The 24,198-nt window shown below is 38.1% G+C and overlaps 1 protein-coding gene and 1 long non-coding RNA gene across 5 annotated transcripts in view; one reads left to right on the top strand and one right to left on the bottom strand.

Moving 5' to 3' along the window:
- Positions 1–8,862: 8,862 nt before the first annotated feature.
- LOC129724454 (uncharacterized) lies at positions 8,863–10,446 on the bottom strand. The gene is made up of 4 exons (XR_008727925.1): positions 10,099–10,446; positions 9,766–10,005; positions 9,275–9,656; positions 8,863–9,181 (listed from the first exon to the last, which is right to left on the bottom strand). It is a non-coding gene; the product is annotated as an uncharacterized LOC129724454 (long non-coding RNA).
- A 1,771-nt stretch (positions 10,447–12,217) lies between these two features.
- Positions 12,218–24,198, top strand: part of LOC129721976 (probable serine/threonine-protein kinase kinX) — a 118,699-nt gene continuing 106,718 nt past the window's right edge. For 3 of the 4 annotated variants that reach the window (XM_055675123.1, XM_055675122.1, XM_055675121.1), the window contains exons 1-3: positions 12,219–12,511; positions 12,774–13,189; positions 13,815–14,692. In XM_055675123.1, the coding sequence (XP_055531098.1) occupies positions 12,809–13,189; positions 13,815–14,692 (1,259 nt within the window). In that variant the 5' untranslated portion in view covers positions 12,219–12,511; positions 12,774–12,808. Of the gene's footprint in view, positions 12,512–12,773; positions 13,190–13,814; positions 14,693–24,198 lie in introns of all 4 variants that reach the window. The other variant, XM_055675124.1, reaches the window with a different exon arrangement.

Genomic DNA, 24,198 nt, shown 5'->3' with positions numbered 1-24,198 from the left:
TCAGCATGTGTTTCATTCCGAACATCCGAAAGCCAAATTTTGCTATTTTTTTTTTTGAGTGTGCGAACTTTTTCTTATTGAAGAAAATATCCGAAGTCCGAACAGTATTGAATCGCTGCAAAAGCGCACGTTGAAACAACCTAAGGGGTAATATCTAGTGTTCGACATTGGACCGGGTAGGGTCCGGTAAAAGTCCGGTCCGGTCCGATCCGAAGTCCGATCGGACCGGAACCTTCAAAGTCCGATTATTCTCCGGACCGGACCGGAACGGAGCCATCTGGCCTTCGGAACGGACCGGGTAATGCTTTCCAGACCCCGGACATTTTCGGTGAAAAAAAAGAAATTATTCAATCTAGGCAGAGCTGCGAAAAATCAATATCATACTACTGACATTACGCCAAAATGATGCAACACAAGAATCAGCCAACTACGATGCATGGTTCATTACAAAAGAGTTTGCGATGTTACAATGGTTCTCTTAGCGTCAACTCTCACTCTCATTTTTTTCTTGCTATCTTTCTCGATCATTTGGGTATGGCTGTAATGAGATTGAACCAGCAGAAATATCAAGTTCATTTTGACAGCATGATGTTTTCAGGATAGCAAACATAAAATCAATGATTTTTCTTCAATTGATATGTATGATATTGATACATGGTCGGCGTGCGATCAGACCGAACTAAGCGCCGTTTTCTCAGATTGAGTTATTGACACCCAGTGGATATGAGAAGTAATAATCTATCTATTATGAAGTAACGAAATCGTTTGAGCATTTGATAACGATATTATAACAAAAATTCTCTGTAACAGCTTGTACACAGCAATTGCGGCGGTAAATGTTTTTCGACGCTTGGTTCGGTTTAGCTGCACGCCGACTAAAAGCATTGTCAATAAACAACTATTACTTCGTTTTGTAACTGAGCGTATTTTAGTTTGGTACATTTTGAATCTGTATGATCATTCATTTTTATTCTCAGTAGAGAATATGCTTCTTCATAACACCAATTGTAATAAAAGGAATTCTATTAATGTTTTTTAAATGATCTCATATCTGAAAAATAATATTGCATTTTTATTTGTTCTTTGACAGCATGAGTTTATTAATTTGATTCTTGAATATTGTGCTTGTTGTAGGTTAAACTAGAGACAGTGTTAGTTCGCGGCAAAATATGAATCGCGGGTGGCAAAACAGAAAACTTTTAAATATGTATGGGTATGTATATTTATATACAGATCCTGTTAAATTGTGGCACGGTTCAACTTTGAAACTGTTCAATTTTGGTTCGGAACGGTTTTGCTTTTCTCCTAGTTTTCATTCATATTTTCTTTTAACGAAGAGGATGGACGGAGTTAATCGACTGGTTTCGGATATATCGCCGGAATATGTTTCAGTAACATGGTAACGATGATCAAAGCAGTGCTTAGAAGTGCTTAAAATCCTACCATGCCTCTCATTGAAAAATGTAAAAACGCGACCTGTTCCGGTTGTGTTCCGAATACTCGGGGTTGTTGTGCCAGCCCATCAAGCGACACCTATAACCACTGGTTTGAAATTATAAACCTAGTTCATTGGTGGCCATATCTTGAGTTGGGATCGTCACGGACGGATTTAACGGATTTAAAAAATCCTGATAGCAACAAACTTCAAGCTGGCACTGACATAATCACGCTACTGAAACGATTTTTAATATTCCAAAAAACACCTTGATTTGCATTGCACTGATATTTCCGAGTGAACTCTGTAAATTCACGACGATTGACAATAAGAACCCGAAAATGGCAACAAAAGAGATAAGATATTGAATCACTTGTCGGATCTCCACGCTTACTGTGATGGTTGCTGGCTATTCATGAGAGAAAGAAACGAGTGCGATGATATTTTCTCTCTCGTCATAGTCAGCATGTTGCTTGGATTAATCGCAGCTCTGAATCTAGGTCATAGAACGCAGCAAGTTGTTCTTTTAGATTTTCTTCGCTGCTTTTATTAAAAGTCAACGCATATAGCCTTGCTCGCCTTTTTAACCTGTAATATATGCTTTAATTGATCACATGGTTCTTAAAAAATTAGAAAGACATTGATCGTTACATATTTGTTGCTATTTCAATCCTACTATCACTTCGAAACTAGTGAACAACTGATAGAATCGCACAACTTCTTCTGAGTTTGTGCTTAATTAAATGCCATCGGCATACATGCTCAACCAGTTTGAGAATTACACATTGAGAAATAGAGTTACCGGTAGATAGCATCGAATTTTTTTCCGATAGAACTCTATCGGCACTCGGCAGACCACCGATGCCTGACGATCGACGTTTTTCTGATATCAGCGCGGCAGTCTTCAGTTCGGCGTTTGTAATCTCTGCTATCAGTGCACAATAGGGTGCCAGCAAAAATGATCATCTCGAATTTCAAAAAACCCTATACAAAATGTTCAACTGCCCGAAAAAACACTTTGTGAAAAATTTCAGTTCAATCGGACTTGAAATGGGGTGGCGCAACGCGATTAAAGTTTGGCCTTTTTGAAATCCGAAAAATCACCCAAGGGGAGAGTACGCGAAATTTTGGTTTTCGACAATTATTTTTTTGATGCCAAATGACTTAAAAACGCTAAAACGTCGAGAAAGCTGGTGTCATCTGAATTTTTTTTTTTTTTCAAAATCGACTTAGTTGTTTTTTCAATTGTGGAAGGCGGAGTTCAAAATGTTTAGAATTTTTTTTTTTGAAATTGATCTCTAGTCTCTCAAAATAACCTGTATGATGAAATACACTATAACTAGCATCGGATACATGATGTTTCAGTAGGGTGGTTCATTTATTCGACATAGGGTGGTTCATGATATTGTGAAAAAATGAGGATAAATGATTATCTATTTTTGAATTTTTTGTTTGTTTGAAAAATGAAACACATAAAAATACACAATAGGGTAACCGCTCCTATATTCATCTCAGTACCTATATTCATCTCATCACGCATTTTTGATCAATTTATCGTCAAATTTTATCATATTTTCAACGTAAAACTTTCAGCCACTGGAGAAAATCTAGAAGCAAATAGATTTACGTTCAAAAATTTGTAGAAATTTGACGGTAAATTGGACAAATGAGAGAAATAAGATGAATATAGGTGCATTAAGCTGTTGAGATGAATAATGGAGCGATTACCCTATAATATTTCTCATTATTATTCGTCATCAAGAAACAATGGATAAATAAAACATCCACAGAAACTCTCTTTTTCCTATATTTTTTGCCGAGATTCGGTGCTTAGATTTCAACAGTCTCTTTCAGTTTGAGTGCTGAAGATGTTTTTCTGGAAAGTGACATCATTAATAAGAAATTTCAGGTTTTTTTCTCTTCCAAGTATTTTTCAACAAAACAAATATCTTCCATCTTTAGCTGAAAAACCACTTGGAAAATGAATTTTTATGAAATACGAGACAGAATTCTTTATTGCAACGACGAAATTTCAATTGTGAAGCATTTCCACAAAAAATGGGCAACCAATTTAATCGACAATTTTGGATATGGCTGAAACTTTGTATAGACGTTTCTATTGGCAAAAGATGCAATTTTGTGCTTATGGTTAAACTTTTTGGAACACGACTCATTTTTGAGAAGCTATTGAAAAATGCAATTTTTCAATGCTATTGATGATTACAAATATTTTTAAAGCCAAAACAGTTCGTTTGATCGGTGTGACGTCTTTGGAAAAGCTAATAACTCTGACTTTCCAAAAAAAAATATACATCTAAAATTTAAAAAATATTCATTTAAAAAAACAAGTTAAAAGAAAATTAATAATGTTCATCAAAAAAGTTCATTTTTTTAAATCTGATTTTGAAAGTTATAATTTTTTGAAAAAAAGATTACTTTTTTAGTATTTTTTCAATGTGCATATTTTTTTTTGGTAGAACAAAATTATTATCTACAACTTTGCCGAAAACACTATGTCGATCAAACAAACCGTTTTGGCTGTAGAAATATTTTTAATTTCCAATCGAGCATTCTATGGAAAATTAAGAATATTTTAACAGTCAAAACGGTTTGTTTGATTGGCATAGTGTCTTTGACAAAATTGTAGATAATAATTGTGTCCTTCCATAAAAAATTTAAAATTTAAAAACATGTTCTCTATGATCTCCCTGGCTTCATTGTTGAGGAAATTATTTGTAGTTTTCATAAAAAAAATCAAATTTAAAAAAATTAACTTTTTTAAATAAATAATTCTAAATCATTTCTAGCTTTTTTTAAATAAATGTTTTTTTGTTTTCAACAAATGAATAATTTTTTTAGACTGTTTTTTTTTTTGAAAGACAAAATTATTATCTACAACTATGCCGAAGACGTCACACCGATCAAACAAACCATTTTAGCTTTAACAATATTTGTAATCATCAATACCTTCCCAAAATAGCATTTTACAACAGCTTCTCAATATGAGTCGCGTTTCAAAAAATTAAACCAATAGCACAAAATGGCATCTTTTGCCTATAGAAACGTTTACGCAAAGTTTCAGCCAATTTAAAAATGACAATTTAAAAAATATATCAAAACTAGGACATTTTTCGTGGAACTGCTTTGTGATAAGGTATTTATTGATAGCGCCTTTATAAACTGCGTAAATTTTTAGGAAGATGAGGTTATGATGATTTTGCAAGTTACATTAAAATATTCAATATTTTCCACGGGACACAATCTTAGTTTCGGTTGAAATAAATATTCTTTTTGCACAAAGTAGTTTTTCGAAACATATCTACAAAATGTTGTTTTGGAAAATATTGCCATTTTACATGGTATTTTTTTCATTTCAACATTGCCGCCCTAAAGACAATGTTTTTTGAGGCTTTGTGAACTAGTAGAAGTTGCCTATGATCGATCTTGTGTTTCAAATTTGAGGTATAGAAGTCGCTGCATCAAGTTTCGACCGTTACAGTGTCTCTACAGCACGTGTTTACTCACAATCACAATTTCCCTTTGTTTAGTCGATCAACCGTTCTCGTTGTGTACGTTCTCTGTTTAAGTTTTTCTATACTTTTCAACTGTGAGTTATATTCAAAAGTACTTAAATATGAGTGACAAGTTTGAGTTTTGCGTGGGGTTGGACGCTGACCGCGTCAAAGTTGCTGAGCATCGCATGTCTGTTATCGCGAAAAAGGGTAAGCGCAGCCTTACATCAAAAAAAAGGACGAAAAGGAAAATAAAACCTAGGAAGGACAACTTCACGACGCAGGGATAGCTGACTGAAGGTAGAAAAAAATAGGGGGCTTTATTATTGCGATTGTTGAGAATTATAGCATTTAGGAACTTTAAACGCGTTTTTCTCAAAACCATGTTTTCAAAATTGGCGAGCAGTAGAACTGGGAAAGTTTACATCCGATTGACTTGAAATTTTAACTGTAGCTTCTTCATCAGATTATCTAGTGAAGTACACACGATTTTAGCGATTGATTAACAACAACGAAAGTTATAAACAATCAAAGTCGATTTTTTTTGTCGAAAAGCAATTTTTTTTCCAAAACCGTTGCCATTTTGTGAAGAAAAATTCTAAAAATATAATCATGTGTACTTCACTAGCGATACTTATGAAGATAAGGAAAAAAAATTATTTGGTGATAGGTGGAGTTAGGCACGTCTTTTGCTGCTCGCCGCGGAAGAACTTTAAAAAAAGCGGTTCACGGCAATTACTGCACAGCCGCCATTTTGTAAAAAAGTGGCAAAACAATTTTTTCCTTTTCTCCAAGAGTTACTTAATCCTACAATATATTATTTATATACCTTACATCTCAAATGTCCTTTAGAAAAATTCATGAAAAAAGCCTTGGGGCTTATTACGGGAGTCACTTCACGATGAGATGACAACCGTAATAGGCACGGTGAAAGTGATTCCCATTTGATTTGCACGCGTCTTTTTTCACCATGAGATTTTTTCACTTCGTTCTCACCGTGAAGTGACATCCGTAATAAGCCCCCTTGTTTTTTGAGCATTTGGTGGATATTACCCCTTGATTAAATCTCACATGTCACAGACAGACGTTGAACAAGAACAACATTGATCAAAAATTCTGTGTAAATTTTAGAACAGAAACACGCTACAAATCACTTGTACACTAGCGCCGCATGGTGATGTTGTTGCTACAACAACAAAAAATGTTGCATGTGCATGCTGGTAGCGTTATCTGGTTACGTATTACTAGTACCACAGACTAACAGACGTAACACTGAAACCGAGCTCCATCGTCACAAAAAGCGTTCATTTCAAATTTTCAATCGAATAACAGTCACCGCGCGAAAACGTCGTCTGGGGCGCTGTCATGCAATCTCATACATATTTTCTAGTTCCTCATTTGACACACGCACGAACGCTGGCGCTGATGTTGAAATACATGACGCAGCGCGAACACGACAGCAGATGGTGTAGTCACAGACAGACGTCCAAGCTGAGTTCCAAACTTGTGTAAAGTTTTTTGTAGTAGCAATCCGTAACCAGATAGCGCTACCAGTACCGCCAGCCTCGTGCACCAGCGAAAAAAAATGTATTGTAGCGATAAGGTCACCAGGCGGCGCTAGTGTACAAGTGATTTATAGCGCAATTTACTTTGAAAATTTACACGGAAATTTTGATCAATGTTGTTCTTGCTTGGACGTCTGTCTGTGGTGTAGTGTTACTGAAGTAAAGTACTGAAATCATCCAAACGATGATTTTATTGAAAATTTGTTCGACGTGTTATGTCTGTTAGTCTGTGGTTCGCCCACACACTTAAATTATCTCGGTAAACTTCCCAACAGCTGATCGAGCTCGGCGAAATTTTCAACAAATGTCAGCAATATATTTCGAAGAACATTCCGCAAATATATAGATTTACCGTAAACCAGCATGTATTGACATTTTGTTTGCTGATGTTATTGAATATTTTGCCGAAAACTTGTAGAACATTTCGCTGAATTTATCAGCTGTTGAGTTCTCGGCAATAAAATCTAAGTGTGCATACATTTTCTGTCGAATTAATGCATCGCAAAAGTGTCCATTGTGCTTGGGATTTTACTGCATGAATATTTACCGTATGATTTTCACTGTTTTTTTTTTTCAAAAGTCTTATTATTAAAAAATCGTTTTATTTTGATTATGGTCTGAAAGTTAAGAACCAAAAAGAAAAAAAAGTAGGAGATGAATATGTCTTTTTACGTGTTGTTCAGAATCCTCTGGATAATTGAATGTACTGATAGAATACAATTTTTAATTATTAAACAGCTCATTACCGTTCAGATAAGGCAAATTTACCACCAAACCAACCGAATTCTGGGTCGTTTGAAAAGAGAAGTCAAAGGAATAATATTTATAAAACTGTAAAACGCCAACGCACGTTTTACTCGAAATTATCAAACTGATGTTTTATATATAGGTAAAACAAAATCATTATTTGTTATTGTTGTCGCCAGTATTTTTTTAGTATCTCATATCTTCATTATTAGATCATATACACACTTAATTTATCTCGGCAAACTTCCCAACAGCTGAGCGAGCTCGGCAAAGTTCTTAACAAATGTCAGCAATATATTTCGACGAACATTCAGCAAATCTCGCGTAATTTTTCAAATAGACTAATCTAACATTTGCATCGAACTGAGAGAATCTACTTTGAAAGTTTTCTCTCAATATTTTAAGTCCTATTTGAGTACGAAACAGTATTCATTCAAGTGGATACTGTTAAACGATACCTTAAACTAATGTTCAACGTTATTATCTTGGTTCTAATTTTATTTGAAAATAAATGAATTTTTAGCAAAAATAAACTGTGCAACGTTTTGCTTCTTTCAGAGGTTAATACGTCGTTTTCATAAGTCATAATGTCAGGTAGCGCTTTACATGCGTCTGAGCGTAACGGTATGTCATTAGCTGGTGTGTTATTTACGTCAAAATGTTGTGCCATATTGAAAATCATGATGTCATATACGTCATTGTAATTACATCGTTTAATCAATGTCGTTCAAATTTTCGGATGCATGCAAGCCCCATCAAGTGCCCGGAATGACCCTGGCGCGCAGCACACAGCGAGGATCGTCCGTAAGCGTGCGAAATTTGTGGACTGGCTTTCGTGCGGGAGCAAACGCCTTTGGAGCATCGGCTGAAACATTCGGATATTCTGACCAATTCGTAGAAGTTGTTCGCATGATTATCTAACTGAGGTGAATTGATTTTAATTTCTTTTTGTCAGATGCCGTCACTGTACTGAAAAGTTTAAATATTGTGTATGTTTCTCGAAGCACGGGCGGACGTACAGCAAAGAGATGCAAACAACACGAGCCGAAGACGGCCACCAACTGAATAATGAACTTAAGAAGGAATCTACCGATAATGTTTAGTGAAATTTGAATTTAACACAAACGGTCTTTATCGGTATTTTGCCTAACGCTACTAAGTAAGTTTTTTTCAATTAAAGCACTGTGTTTAAAGACAATTATTACAATTATTTTTATACCTAACATGTTTCAGAAATTCTTTATGCTAAGCACCCTCGAATTACCCGTGAATTTTCTGCAATATACTACAAAGAATTTTGTTATAATACCATTCAGAACTGTTCGAATGATTTTATTTTTTCCATTAAAGGTAGATCATTAACTTTCACACCTACTTGTGTTAATAAATTAGTTTACAAAAAATTGGTCGTTGAAATTAACTTACGTCGAGTAAAACATCAAGCGAACGCATAGGACTCATATTTTGTTTAGAACGAACGAATGGGTAATGATTATTGCAAAATCATTGACGGCATCCTGCATTTAAAGACGGCGTTTTCATTTTGGGGAATGTGCTTAAGAAATAAAGTGAAAAAAGGAAAGTTATTTTTATTTATATGATGCATTTAGTTCAATAAGTGTACCAATTAAAAAATGCAAACAGATGGAAATTAATTTTCCAATACATTGGGACTACGTGCATGTTATCAAAATAAAGTATTTTTACTTAGACTTAAATTGAAGGCGTTTTCTCTGCTATTTCATTAAACATTTCGATGCCTATGTTCAGAGTGCAGACTAGCAAACATTGTAAACAATCAGCGCTAGGTTAATGAATAACTCGCTCTTGAAATAGCAGCTTTTTGCAATGCTAAATTGTTTACGACAATATCGTAAAACGGGAATAAACGTGAAACTCGTGATCTGGAACGACGACGATATCTGGAAACAGACAGAAAAAAATCAATTCGAGCGGTTTATCAAAGATAAACACTGTTTGAATTTTTACGTTTTAGGCAAAGGATATATAATTACCTTCATTTTAACCATTCAGTATTCAGCTTTCGGTTCGCCATCACTTTCCGGCGGATCCATATCGTTTTCAAAATGATCTATTTGATGCGACTTTTTCTTTCTGCCACGTTTGGCTGGTACTAGCGTCTTTAGGAATGTTTGATAATAGCTCTTGTTTTTTATATACGGTAATAATGCTTTCAAGTCTGCCAATTTTGCATCCGGTAGAATGATGAGCCCATTTTCAATGTTGTGAAGTTCAATTAAATCAATCCCAATCGGCACTGGATCTGCACAAGAGATGATATTTGTTCGTTTAAATGAAGTTTCTCTCACATCATGTTTGTACAAATTCCAGGACTGCTCGTCGGATAGAGCTGAATGACCCCTCAGGTTAAAGGCTCTATAATAAAAATCAATCAATTAATCAAAGACTGCTCGTCGAACAGCGGAAAACCATTATATCAGTTAACTTAATTGGTCCCTCATATATGCAGCAAGGAAATACTCACTGGAAATGTCGGAAAACGGAAACCGTTTTACAATGCCCGGATTTGATGTTGATCCAAAGGGGAAGGTTGTATACATCACATTAGCTCCGGTGTGCACAAATGACGATTCCGGTTGCTTGGCATACTGGTGATCATTGCACCTTTTTTGATTTCTCGACTTTCTTACATCCAATTCGAAACTCCGTTCACTTGTCGGATCACTATCCGGCAGACATTTCTTTTCCATTTGGGTGGCTGCATCTAGTTAACAATAATAAATGTCAATAAATTACTATTAACTTTATTATTGTAAAGATACTGCAAGACAAAACAAACTACCACAATAATACGTACCTAGAAGCATCTCCAACCCGGGAAACATTTCAGATTTTATTTCCTATTCTAATAACAAAATCCGATAGAAAGTATTAAAAATTTTCAGTAGCACACGAAACAGATGACGAGTAAAATCAAAATGGTGTAAGTGAATGATGTTTTAATTTTTATGATCGCCTCACTTTCGCCGAAATTATGAGAGCTCATCTGACATTCGCGACTACGAAGGTGCTGATATTTGTTTAATTTTTGCATGAGAAAAAGAAGGAAGGAAATATTTTTGCTTTTGTCATCACACACATTTTGACAATTGTATATGAGAGTTCGCCTAGGTGCGAACAGCCTTTAAAATCTCTTTCAACTTCGTAGTCGCGAATGACAGATCATTTCACATATTCGTCGATACACTAACAAAAGGGTGTAAGTTGAAAATTGCAGGTACACGGTAAGAGTCGAAAACCCATTAATGGGTACTTTTTCAACCATTTCGCCAAAAAGTGAGCCAACCCATTTAGTGGGTAAACTCGATTTACCCATTAACGGGTAAACCGATTAAACGTCAAAAACTGGGTACAAAATCACTCATTTTGAGAAATGAATTTTCTCAAGGAAATGGGTGAAATTTTACCCATTATTAAACAAACGGAAACTTTGTGATTATCACTCAAAAAAAATGAAAAGAAGTGAAAGTGAAATCAGTTATTTTTAATTGTTTGCAAAAATGAATCTTATTTACGAAAACAGGAGTATTTTATCTGCTATCATCAATTGTCAGAATCGCTATTCTCTGCAACAAAGCCAATACCAGACGGATAGTGAACATTCTAGACCTAACATAAAAAAAATCTCACATTGTAAAGTTCAATACTTGATATAACATACTGTTTACCTTGCAACTTCTTAAACGACGCAGTATCGAATCTCTTTTAAAGTCCTTCCATGGCAATTGTTGACAAATAATAAACAAAACAGATCGTAGAAATAACGCGTGCGAACAAATCGACAGAGCAAACTAAAACGATGCTTGAAGTATTTTTTCACCCATTAATGGGTAAACAAATGACCCATTTTTTTCTAAGAACATGTCTTTCTAATGCGTACAATTTTACCCATTTCACATTTTTAAATTTACCCATTCTTTTGACAGCCGCATATGACAGAAAAAATGGGTACAACAATACCCATTAATGGGTTTTCGACTCTTACCGTGTAGGGTTGTTCGGTCGTTTTGCCAAAATTATTTAAAAGTGTCGAAAAGTTCATTTATGCCCGAATCATTAAGTTAGTGCCGAAATTACATCGTAGCTAATATTATAACATGAAAACCCCGTTTATTTACATTTTGCGACTTACGCCGATTTGAAAAATTACGCGAGAAATATATCGATCTACACGCTCATTCTGGATAACCCAAAACTGAGTCAAAACCTAACCAGTTTCGCTAAAACCGTATGTGCTCAAAATTGAGTAGAAGTTGTTTTACTCATTTTTGAGTACCACCGAATGTTATAGAAATTTAGTAAAAATTACCCATATTATACCTGATGCGCGATGCGTAAAAGTTACTCATTTTCGACTTAAAAATGAGTACTTTAAGCTTCATTGAGGGAATTACGGAAAAAATATCATTATTGACTCGATATTATTATATATTGCATTTTTAATGAATTTCATTTCAAAAAAGGCTTATTTCAAGAAATTTACCTTTGTTCGCCGGGACACGGGATATCTTTGATTCAATTCGCCGTATATCCAACCAACGAGTCCTAGTGAAAAAGAAACATTGGCATTAATTGCAATCAATCATTTCAAATTATGAATTACCTACCGATAACAACTAATTTCAAACATTTTTATTTCCTCCTTTTTTCAGATGGTTTGCTTGGTTTGCTGTTTGCTTTTAATTGCGAAGAAATAGAAATGTTTGAAATTAGTTGTTATCGGTGATGTGATTTTACAAGTACACCTTGCGCCATTTAGCCGCACGTACTAAAAAACGTGCAGCGCCGCTTGAAACTAGCTGTCAAAACCAAGCATCGGCGCTGTCGTTTTAGTACGCGTTTTGCCGCAACTGCGCTTGTGTGCGTGTTTTCCTTCTGTCCATTTCATATACGAGAGAAAAGTCAAAATTGCCTCCTCTTCGTACCGCAAGTAGCGCACCGTACAGAAGTAAAAAAATTGTGCACGTCTCGCGGCCGCGTAGGCTTTTTTTTACTCGGTGTAAAACTCGGAAATCCGGCTGGCAAGCTACACTAAACAGGTCAAAATCGATCCGGAAATGCATTCTACCCTTGGTGGTAGGATCGGTGTCTAAGTGAAGATTTTCCTGACGGTGGAAAGCGGCTGGCAAGAACCAAAATATAGAAAATCTGGAAGCAATCGAAGCTGTGTGTGAAGCCTCAGCGAAGGAAAACAACAAGAAGAAGCCAAGGTTTGATTCTGCAAATTGAACTCATTTTTTTTGTTTATCTTATCAGTAATTTTCCTCAGCTAGCAAAACCTTGGTTTGCTTTTCTGATTGGTGTGCTTAGTTTTTGGATGTATCTAATTGCCGTAATAGTAGAAGAGATAAACCTTTTGAAAATTAGAAGCAATTTAATTGATTCCTTTGTTTGTTCAGAGAAAAATAAATTAAAAATAGCAGGTCATTCTGAGTTGGTTAGACACAATAAAATATCTGTTCTGCTTTTTAGGTATCTTTTGGGTAAATAAAAGAATTGATCATTTAATGATGGATACAAAATCGGCTGATGAAACGTCGAAAAAGGAGCTGCCGGTGGAAGCAATAGTAGATGAGTTGAAGCAGAAAAACGAGCTGACGGAAGCTGCAACAACAGAGCCAAAATTATCCGCTGCAGCAAGCGAAAAGCAGCAGAACAATGACGTAGGGGCGGAATCAAACGCGGATGAAACGAGCGGCTCAAAGTGTCGACCAGCGGCAGGCGACGGTACCGCTGAAAGCGTTACGCTAGAAGATGAGACTGTTGTCAAATCTGACAAAGTGGAACAGAAGACTGATACTGCTCATTCGATGCCAGATGATGAGGAGGCAGCTGAAGAGCAGTTTGAGGATGCTGTTGATACGGTGGAGAAGCTGGAATCGACCGAGGTAATGGCACTTGTTTAATATACTTTCGTTATATAACAAAGCAACGTTTATAACTTTTACTAGAACAATAATTCTTATTTGTTAGAGAAACAGTTTGGATTGAAATTTCTCAGAGTGACAATAAGAATTCATTTTATATATATTTGCTTAAAATCGCTTTTCAATTTTTGCGATTGTTATACGAATCTGTGTACATGATTTGCACGTAGAATTCCCAGAAAATTAGGTTAAGTTTTTAATTCGTTTATGCAGAGTGTAAGAAAAATCCAGTCAGCCAGTGTCTAGTGTCTTGAAATTGAAACAATTTTTTACGATTTTTATATTAATGCGAATTAAAAATACAACGTATGAGTAATTATGTAACGAAATTTTTGTATATTTACTCTGAACAGTTTGGCAAGTGTTTTTTTCACAATAAATTAAACGATTTCATATCTGCCAAAATTTGGTGGTAGAAGAGAACATCCAAAATGTGGCACGGAAAAGCTGGATAGACCTTTGTAGAGGGTCTATTTTTTGTTGTGTGATTACTCTTCGATTCTCATCGTATATTAACAATCACCAGAATACTGTTTTTAAAAACTCAACTCAGCTCTTATTAACGTATTGTTGTTTTTGTTTTCAGGTTTTAACCCCAATTGCCAAGAAAGCCTCAAGTGCAGAGCTGAAATCTATTCCGTCCGGCATAAGCCAACCAACGTCAGCATCTCAAGAATCGCTCGTTGCTGTACAGTCGGTTAAGGCCGAATCGTTCGAAATCGAAAGCTCACCGGAGAAAAGTTCGCCCGATAAGGATGTCGTTCCTACACCTGTGTATTCTCGCCCTGGGCCGTCTTCTTCTAAAGTAGGTGCACTAGGGAGAACGTTCCCCGTCAAAGCTTCCACGGAAATCGTAACGGTAGACTTGGATGACGATGATGATGAAGATGAAGAAGCGGAGAGAGAATATAGAGATGCTCGATCCAAACGAGAGACCTATGATATCGATGAGGAAGATGACGATTACTATGACGACCCGGACAGTGACGATCAGGATGTGAATCGTGTACTTCAGGAAGTCAACGACGAAATCAACGCAATGGATGATCCGGACTCGAGAGATGATAAGATGGATGTTAGCTCGGACGAGGATGATTACAGTGAAGATGATGATGAAGAAGAGTCAGGCAGTCTGCAGCGTAGAAACGTATCAGGTTCGGGTGCTAGCAGTGCCAAGCGAAAGCACAGTGATTATTCGGAGGACGATGTGGTGTACAGTGAAGACGAGGACGATGATTTCGTCGACGAGGATGACGATGAGGATGTAGAAGAAGTGGTGGACCTGGAAGCGGAAAACGTGTCGAAAAAGCCTCCGCAGGCGTCAGTGTCAATGGGACAAATCAGTGTTGATGACGAAAGTGATGATGATGATGTGCAACAGGAAAGGAATCTGTCGCATAAAGTGAAGTATAAAACATACCGGAAGAAGCTGGTAGCGAGAGTGCTCAAGAGGACCCACAAAATGTAAGTAGCCTTCATTCTGTACGATTATATTATTGTATGTGTTCTGTATAACTTCAAAGATATTATAAAATAACCAATGTACTGGTTCTGGTTGAGAGTATCATTATTCGTCTCTGAATGCTTTCTTCAAAAACATTAGTAGCTTATCTCTTTGATTATTTCTGCGAAAGTTCATTTTTAACCACGATTATTGTCATTATCTAATGACTTGAAGAACAAGAAATAGAAGAGTAAAAGGATTTGAACACAATCACTTCACAACAAAGCGGGACGAACTCGTAAATTTATCCAGTTCTGCTTTCCTTCACCTCGACGCAAACATGACTACATTGGATTTTTTACCAAGGCAAAGATTGCAACTGCGAAACCACCATGTGCTTTAGAGATGCCATCCTGCGATTACACTGTTCATTTTATTTAATCAGTTAACCGTCCTTTTTGCTGGCGTACGCTGATGAAACCGAAGGAAGGTCGGTTTCAATGACAAACCAGTAAGCGTGCTAGCATTCTGGAGGACAATTGACACAGCGAGTTCATTGAGGTAATTCGAAAATTCATTCAACTTTATACAACGTTGCAGTTTCGTTTTTCGTGGTGACCGTATTGTACCTCTGCCCTACCATAAAGCGGACGCGACAGTCATCGAATTGTAACCTTCTGTTTTATCTCCATCCAGATAATAAGCGCGCAGTCTGGAGAACTCGACATAATGCTGAAAAGCTATGTTATTCGTAAACACTATTTCATTGATTTATTATCGATTAACCTCTGCAGATCAGCTACCGCAGCAGATTACTACAATTACTATCTGCGATATCCCTATGCATCTATGCAGTCATCACAATCGTTTTCCGCGACAAGTGAAGGCTGCGAGGGGCATCACAGACCAGTGTGACTTGTGCATTTGATATAGTGTACCATTTTTAAACGACGATGCATTCCCACAACAAATCCCATCTGTACAGACTGACGCAATGAGTAGGTACCTCGAATCAGACCGTCGTCGTTGTCGTCGCCGTCTTCGTAATTTTGCCTTTCATCAGCCGCTTCTCTATCCGTAGTGCAACGCTTAGTGGTCGATATATATCAAAGACAGCGATAGGAGGGACTATATCATTAGAAGTCAACCGTGCGCCGGCTTTTTAGTGCTGACCTTGCATGAATTCATAGCAGCAACATCCGTCAGGGAACATTATATGCAGTCTAATTCCACCTGGGAATGGTGAACGCATCCCTTGTCGATAAACAGGGGATGACTGCTTCAAACTAGACACAGATTGTTTTCTCTATGTCATTGTCTAATCAGTTGGTTATTTGACTAATCGTAGGTTGGCGGTTGGAAATACGAACTTTTAATAAATGGCGCCCAGATTTTCTTTCATTCGGGTTTTATTGTTCATTATGTTGATTGATTTGCTACTGTTTTGCCTGTCTCACCAAAAAGAGCTACCAGTACCGAACAAAACAAATAACGCACAGTTTTTAAACATCGAGAACTCGCGCTGGCATGTCTGTTAATCTCTGAAAACGAGTTTTTTGAATGGACAAGAGTAAGTTGAAACTTTTTGGTCAAAACGACCTCCAAAAGAATGGAGAAAATCCGGTAATAAATCTAACTCAGAAACGGTGCATCTAACGAAGAATCTTACAGTTAAGGAATCTTCAATCCATAAATTTGAAATATAATCAAGCATTTTTCGATCAGGAAATATTCACGAAAACCGAAAAAACAGCTTTTTTACCGAGACGCGATTTTTCGTTAAACGGTTCTTTAGCGCTAAACCTGATTTTTTTTTCAGCATAAAAGGCTTATGCGGGACCTCTACTATTTGGTTTCATATCCGATCAATAATTTTTCACAGGGATTTCAGAGTTGTGTTTATGTACGTTGCTCTTTTTTCTGCTGAATGCTGAAAATATCTGGAAAATTTATGTTATGTTTCTGGGAATATCAGCGAAAATCAGGGAATTTGATTAGGAAAATTTTTCACCACCTGGTTTTGAGTCATCAAGACTGCAAAAATTCAAGATTTTCATCCGAAATCACAAACGATTCAAATTTCACAGACATTCCAAGACCTCGGGAAAAATCAAAGTCAAGAAACAGATATTAGAACTTTCAAAAAATCTTATGAATCCAAAGAAACAAACCAAGAATTCATAAATCCAACTTTCCAGAACTAAAGTTAAGGTGAAAGTGTGTTGAACCCATAAATGGCCGACTTCGAGCCACCACGTGGTCGACTTCGAATTTTCAAATGCTTACCACTCTTTCTTTACTTTACTTTTATGGCGACAGATCATTGAGATCCTATGCCGAATCCAGAATACGTCGCCACAAAACTTGGTCTGGGGCTGCTACTCTCCAGTCTCCCCTTACACCCGCTGCTCTGGCATCCTCGTCGACAGCACACATCCAGCGCGTGCGCTGTCTGCCTCGAAGTCGTCGGCCTCTATCCTGCTAAATATTATCTTTGCCGGTCGCTCATCCGCCATCCGTGCTACATGGCCAGCCTACTGTAACCTGCCGTGTTTCATCAGCTTGACAATATCAGCGTGTTTGTATACTTCGTACAGCTCGTTATTGATGCGCCTGCGCCACACCCCGTTCTCTAGTTTGCCTCCGAGTATCGATCGCAGGATTCTACGCTCGGAGACCCCAAGCGCTCGTCGATCGGCCTCCTTCCACGTCCACGATTCATGTCCGTAGAGCGCCACCGGGAGGATCAGAGTCCTATAGAGCGCAAATTTCGTACGGATCTGTAGGGTACGGGACCTAAGCTGGCTACGCAATCCGTAATAAGCCCTATTCGCCGCTGCAATCCGCTTCTTCACCTCGCGGCTCACCTCGTTGTCACATGTCACGAGAATACCAAGATAAACAAATTCGTCGACCACTTCGAAAGTATCCCCATCCATTTCCACCGCAGCACCAACACCCATAGAACTTCCACGCTCTCTGCCAGCCACCATGTACTTCGTTTTGGCAGTGTTTATTGTGAGTCCAATTCTCGCAGCTTCCCTTTTGAGAACCGTAAAAGCCTCCTCAACTACTCTACGGTTAACACAAATTGTATCAATGTCGTCCGCAAAGTACAGAAGCATGTGAGACTTAGTGATGATGGTGCCGCTTCTCTGCACACCTGCCCTTCGTATTGCACCTTCCAAAGATATGTTGAACAGCAAGTTCGAGAGCCCGTCACCTTGCTTCAAACCATCCAACGCGCCCGAAAATTCGCCCGCTGTCCTGACGCATGATGTGAAACCGTCAAGCGTCGCACGTAACAGTTTAATTAGTTTTGTTGGGAAACCATGTTCTAGCATTATTCGCCAAAGCTTGTTGCGTTTCACTATGTCGTACGCCGCCTTAAAGTCTATGAACAGATGATGCGTCTGCAAGTTGTGTTCTCGAAACTTGTCGAGAACCTGTCTCAAGATGAACATCTGGTCCATTGTAGATCGCTCCACTCGAAAACCGCATTGGTATTCTCCAACAAAGGCTTCCTGCAACGGCCTCAGTCGCTGCAACAGGATACAGGAGAGAATTTTGTAAGCGGAATTGAGGAGGGTTATAATTACTACAGTCGAGCCTATGTCCCTTCTTGCAGATAGGGCATATGAGTCCTTCCAACCAGTCCGTAGGTAGTTGTTCCTCAGACCATACTCTTAGGATGATCTGGTGAATTGCACTACACAGCCGCTCGCTCCCAACTTTGAAAAGTTCGGACGGTAAGCCGTCCTTTCCAGCGGCTTTGTGGTTCTTTAGCTCTTTGCAAGCATTCTTCACCTCGTCCAATGTTGGTGGGTCCACAGCTTGTCCGTTCTCCCCAATTTCTATCCTGTTCCCTTCGACGACTCTCCTACCTTCCTCACCGTTCAACACCACTTCAAAATGTTGCTTCCAATGCCTGGCCACCTGCGATTTATCGGTAATCAGGTTCCCCTCCCTGTCATTGCACATGGCAGGTACTGGCACAGTCCGGTTCCTGATTCCGTTGATCGTTCTATAAAAGCTCCTCGTGTCGTGCCTGGTGAAGCAATTCTCCGCCTCCGCGAGGACGCGATCGTAGTGCTCACGTTTTTTATACGGCGATGAAGCCTCTTTTCGGCAGCTCTTGCCTCCCGGTATTCCTTCCGCATCTGACGCGTTACACGATTAGCTGCTACTAACGTTTTGGCGTAGGCTCGGTTCTTCTCCTCCGTCAGCTCTAGGCACTCAGCATCGAACCCCCCACTACGCGTGGTTCCCGTTGTCATGGCTATCACTTCTCGCGCTGTTGCGCTGACCGCATCATGGATGTGCTTCCACTGCTCGTCCAGGTCCACTCCAGCTGGTTCACCGATCCCTCTATCAACTTTCCGAGTATACTCTGCAGCAACTCCTTCCGCTGATAACCTCTGGATGTCCAGATGTATCTTCCTCGCCGATCTCGATTTAAATACATTGGACAACCGGGCGCGAATCTTGCTTACCACGAGATAGTGATCCGAGTCGATGTTTGGCCCTCGAAAGGACCGCACATCTATGACGTCTAAGAAGTGCCGGCCGTCGATCTGGGAGCAGGCCTCTCCATTAGGGTGTTTCCAGGTGTGCTTCCGAATGTTCAGACGTGCAAAATGGGTACTACAGATGGCCATTCCCCTGGCCGCGGCGAAGTTCACTAACCTCAAGCCGTTGTCGTTGGCGGTAGAGTGAAGGCTTTCCCTACCAATAGCGGGACGAAAGAACTCCTCTCGTCCGTCTTGTGCCTTTGTATCTCCGATGACGATCTTTACATCGTGCTGTGGGCACTCTCCATACGTTTTCTCGAAGAGCTCATAGAACTCCTCCTTTACGTCATCGGTTTTATCGTTTGTTGGCGCGTACACGTTGATAAAGCTGTAATTAAAGAATCTGCCCTTGATCCTCAATACGCATAGACGGTCATTAATAGGCCTCCACCTAAAAACACGCTTCATTTGGTTTCCAAGTATCACGAAATTGACGCCCCGTTCCGCTCTATCACCGCCACTGTAGTAGATGTGATACTTGAAAGATGTGCCCGCGGTCGGATCAACCGCCCGGAATTCACGTTCTCCGGTTTTAGGCACCTCTTGTATGGCTGCTACCTCCACATTTGCCTTCCGTAGCTCTCTGGCCAAGATGCCCGCGCGTGCCGGTTCGAGCAGAGTCCTAACATTCCAAGTACCAAGTTTCCAATCGTTGTCCTTTTTCGTTTGCCTAGGTCTATACCGATTGTTCCGATTCGTATCATTCTCTAGATTGTTCGTAGTATGTTTATTTTCAGCATGCTGCCTTACTAGGGCTGCGATGCCTAGTCTCGCGATGGGGCTGCCGTCTTGGGTGTAGCTGGCGAGACACCGCATTTCATAGTTCAGCCGCCCGCTCCGGATCAGTCGCTGTTTGAGCCGCTCCTGACCTGGCGAACAGACGCTCAGGCAAGCTGCTCTCTAAGGAGAACAACTTCCCCTTCCCTGTCAGCATACTACCAAGTTCCCACCGGTTCACCGGTTGCTCGTATCCCAGTTGATACCACGTGGAGGTAGGGATAGGAGTTGCTAGGAGTTGCTTACCACTCAGTAATAGCTAATACGTCACTTGTGAAAACATATCATCATGTTTGTTATGGTGACGAAAACATAAGAAAGTGTTTTGGTAGTTAACGCCTTAACTATTCCCAATCTTGTGGCACTGAAAATTCGTAGTCAACCACGTGGTGGCTTCTACACACTACCACATTAACGATTCGATGTAAAATGCATAGATTTGCATTTTCAAGAATGTAATTTTTGTAGAATTCTATTTTCCTATGTTTTTAGGGAACGATTTGGACGTGTTTCTGTCCAAACTTCACGGACATTCTAAAAACTCCGAAAAAGAAATCCAAAAACTCCGAAAGATGCAATCAAATTTCACAGAATTCCAACGATTCGAGAAAACCAAAATTTCGAATAGTATAGATTTGCCAAAAATGCTCGGAGAATCCTAAATGGAATTTATTTCAAAATATCCTTAAAACCTAAAACCTCAATTACGATTGAATCGATTGAAACATTAATTTGATTAAATATTGGGTGCTCTATTTTTTTGCAAATAAAATTGCAACTTTATTCTGAAAAAAAAAACAGGTCGGGTACGAGACTACTTCGGCAGAGGTTTTTGCTGCATTCTACAGCAGAAACCTACCGAAGTAGTCGCATACCCTTTCTATAAATCATTCGAAGTATTGCCCATCGCTAGCCATAACTTTGTTCCATCTTTCTGGGGAATATGGCGGGTTAGGTAGGACTTTTCATTTGAGCGTTTCTATGTTTTAACGACTTTGGCAGTATGAGGTCGAGCGTTGTCATGCTGTAGAATCACTTTTTCGTGCCTCTCCGCATATTGTGTCTGTTTATTAGGTAGTAATCAGCTTAATTGCATCAATTAAAGTCGATACCGTTCCTCAATGATGGTGTCGTTCGATTTTGATAAATCATCTTTTTTTTTCACCCGTCATGATGCGATGAAGAAAACTCTTCCTTTTTGCCTCTTGAACAGTTGTTCACAGGTAGAAAACAACACTCAACATCTCTTGGCTTAAAATCATAAAGAAGTTCCTTGCTTTAAAACCATTTCTAAAATATGCAATCGCTTGGAAATGGTGTGGCGGTCTTCGGTGCTTGGCTTTCATTCACGTGGACAGTCGCCAACCGAAATTGAAAGTGACGGAACCAATCACGTTGTTTCGCTTAGAGAGCACATTTCCGTAATCTTTTTTTCAACTTTCGATGCGCTTCAGCTGCCGATTTCTTCGAACGAAATGAAAAGATAGTTGCTTTTTTAATATAGAAATCGCTTTCAACATTATTTTTTGTTAAAAAAAGTTTTTTTTTCACGGGGTATATGTGGCAGGTAAAAATAAATCCGCGTAAAAAATATCACGTAAATTCCGAAATTCACGTAAAAAAACTTCTATTGCTGAAGGTTTATATCAGTTTTAGGATATCGAGCTGAAAATTTGAAATAATATGAAAAAAAAACGCGTAAAAAGACTAGTGTAACTATTTCCGAATCGACATGATACAAATATCTACTAAAATATTATTTAGTGATGGACATAAAATTCAGCGAAAAAAGATAGATTCATTTTCACTCTTGCCTAGAATATAGACTCTACTACATACAGTGATTTAAAAGTATTTCTTTATTTGTAAATTTCAACAATATTATCTTTGCTATTAGAATCATGGTAGATATCTTTCGAGTAAATATTTGAAAGATCTAAAATCTCAAACACACAAATATTCTTGAAATTAAGCAAATTTAAATTACCAAGTTTCAGTGGTGGGCACCATTAGTGGGCCTAATTAGCGACGCTAAAATTCAGTTAGCGATTTAGCGATTTTGCTAATTTTTGAGCTGGCTAGCGAAACTGTTAGCGTCGCTAAAATTTTGGCCTTCGAAACGCTAATCGCTAATTCGCTAAATTTTGTAGAGAAGTGACAATAAAAATATTTAGAAAAACTTTACTGCGAAAGTTACTTTTGTCATTTTTTTACCCTAGAATGGAGTTCCAGTTATCCTACAAGCCACAGGAGCTTTTTGAAGAACAACTTTGGTTCTACTTTTTCGATTCAGATAATAATTGATTTTTTATGAAAACATTCCTAAGAGTATCTATTTTCAATGCAAGCCAAATAACTTTTGTTATTCTTGTAGGTAACTGTTTTCGTTTGTTTAACCAAAACAGATCAAAGTGGTCCAAATCTTACAAAACACAAGCAATAAATATAGCGATATGACTATTTACATATTAAAAAGTTAGCGATTAGCGATTAGCGAAAGTTCCGCTAATGTGGGTTTAGCGTTTTGCGATTATCGAGCTAAATTTTCCGGTTAGCGACTTAGCGTTTAGCGTCGCTAAATTTTCGGTTAGCGGTGCCCACCACTGCCAAGTTGATTAATGATTCAAATGCATGAATCTGATAACCTAAAAAGGTGCTACATTTCGATTCGAAACTCGATCTTCTGTTTATTACATACAGACTTCGCAGCCAACTGTTAAGTGTACAAGGACAAGATTTATAGATCATTTGAAAAAGCCGCGTTTTCTGAGCAAAACGTGATTTTTAAAAAATGTTTATCGTTCTCCTTCGATTTTGAAATGAAGAATAAAAAAACTGCTCGAAAGGTCTTAGTTGACGTTTCGCCCATGTACAGTATGTGGGAGTACTGACATTGAAGGCATTTCAAGCAGTTTTTTATTGTTCATCTGAAAATCGGAGGAAAACGATAGACATTTTTAAAAATTACGTTTTGCTCAGAAAATTGCACTCTTTCAGCTGCTATATAAAATCAGAAAACCGTTTAAAACTTTAGGACCCAATTGCGGGACTAGGCGCTACGACCCTACTGACACTAACAGTCTCTCCCGAGTCTGGACTCGAACCTACGCCGACTGGCTTGTTAGGCCAGCATCGTACCTCGAGACTAAGTGGGAGTTCTGAAACCTAATAATTCCAAAAACCTAATAGTTCCGAAAAAACGTCAAAAATTATCTTTCAAACCAAAACAAAATGAAACCACATTCAATACTTTCTAGAGATGATCAGAAGGACCCATTGTTTCACTCTTACTTCAAATACACTGAAATTTCTTTTTACGCGAAGGGTACGCAGGTTGTATGTTCCGAGGTCCAAACAGGCTCAGAGCGTAAAAAACCGCGTGAAATTCGAAATTTGTGGTGATGTCTGCCAAATATTTTCGAAAGAGACTAAAGAGCAGAGTTGTTTTCACTTGCGAATCAAAATGAAAATCAGGGAAAGATCAGGTAATATCAGTTAATTTTAAGTTGAAAAAGAAAAATCAATCTAAACACATCGTGTGATCCTAGTGATTATGAAAACTCAAAATGTCAATGATACCGGAATTCAAGCAATCAAGCATACAAAAATTATTACAAATAATTTAAAAACCTTTAAAAAAAATTTTCGGAATCCAGTAATTCAGTAAGCTAAGATTTTCAATTCAAACCTTCAAGAGTTTTTGAATGTAAGGTTTAAAAAACCTAAAAATCTATACAAAACGGAAACCTGCCTTGAAACATTTTTTGACATGGAAAACTTTACGAAATTATTTAATGTGATATTCCATATACAGATATAGTGTTCCAATTTTGCTCAGTAGTGAAAATAAAAACATTTTTCAAAGAATATTCCTCAAAATGAGAAGAATGTATCGACAAATTTCAATGGTCATTATCATCATGCATCATCATACAAATGGCAATCAAACCACCAAACATGCTGCATTTAAATTGAAAGTCAAAAACTAAAGCAGAAAGAAAGTTGTATCTAAGAACAAACTGTAGAGTAATTAAAAACGTTCAATTTTGTTTTGTTTATTTGCCTCAATCATAGTAGACTACATCTCAAAAACTATTGCTAACATCACAAATATAGTTATGTAATTCTCGTGTTCAATTTTTTTCCAAGAGCAATTCATCGACATCGTGAAATCAATA

This window comes from Wyeomyia smithii, chromosome 2 (genome assembly GCF_029784165.1).
Source record: "Wyeomyia smithii strain HCP4-BCI-WySm-NY-G18 chromosome 2, ASM2978416v1, whole genome shotgun sequence".
Lineage (NCBI taxonomy): Eukaryota > Metazoa > Arthropoda > Insecta > Diptera > Culicidae > Wyeomyia > Wyeomyia smithii.
Note: the sequence above shows the minus strand (reverse complement) of the source record. Positions and strands in the feature narration are given on the sequence as shown.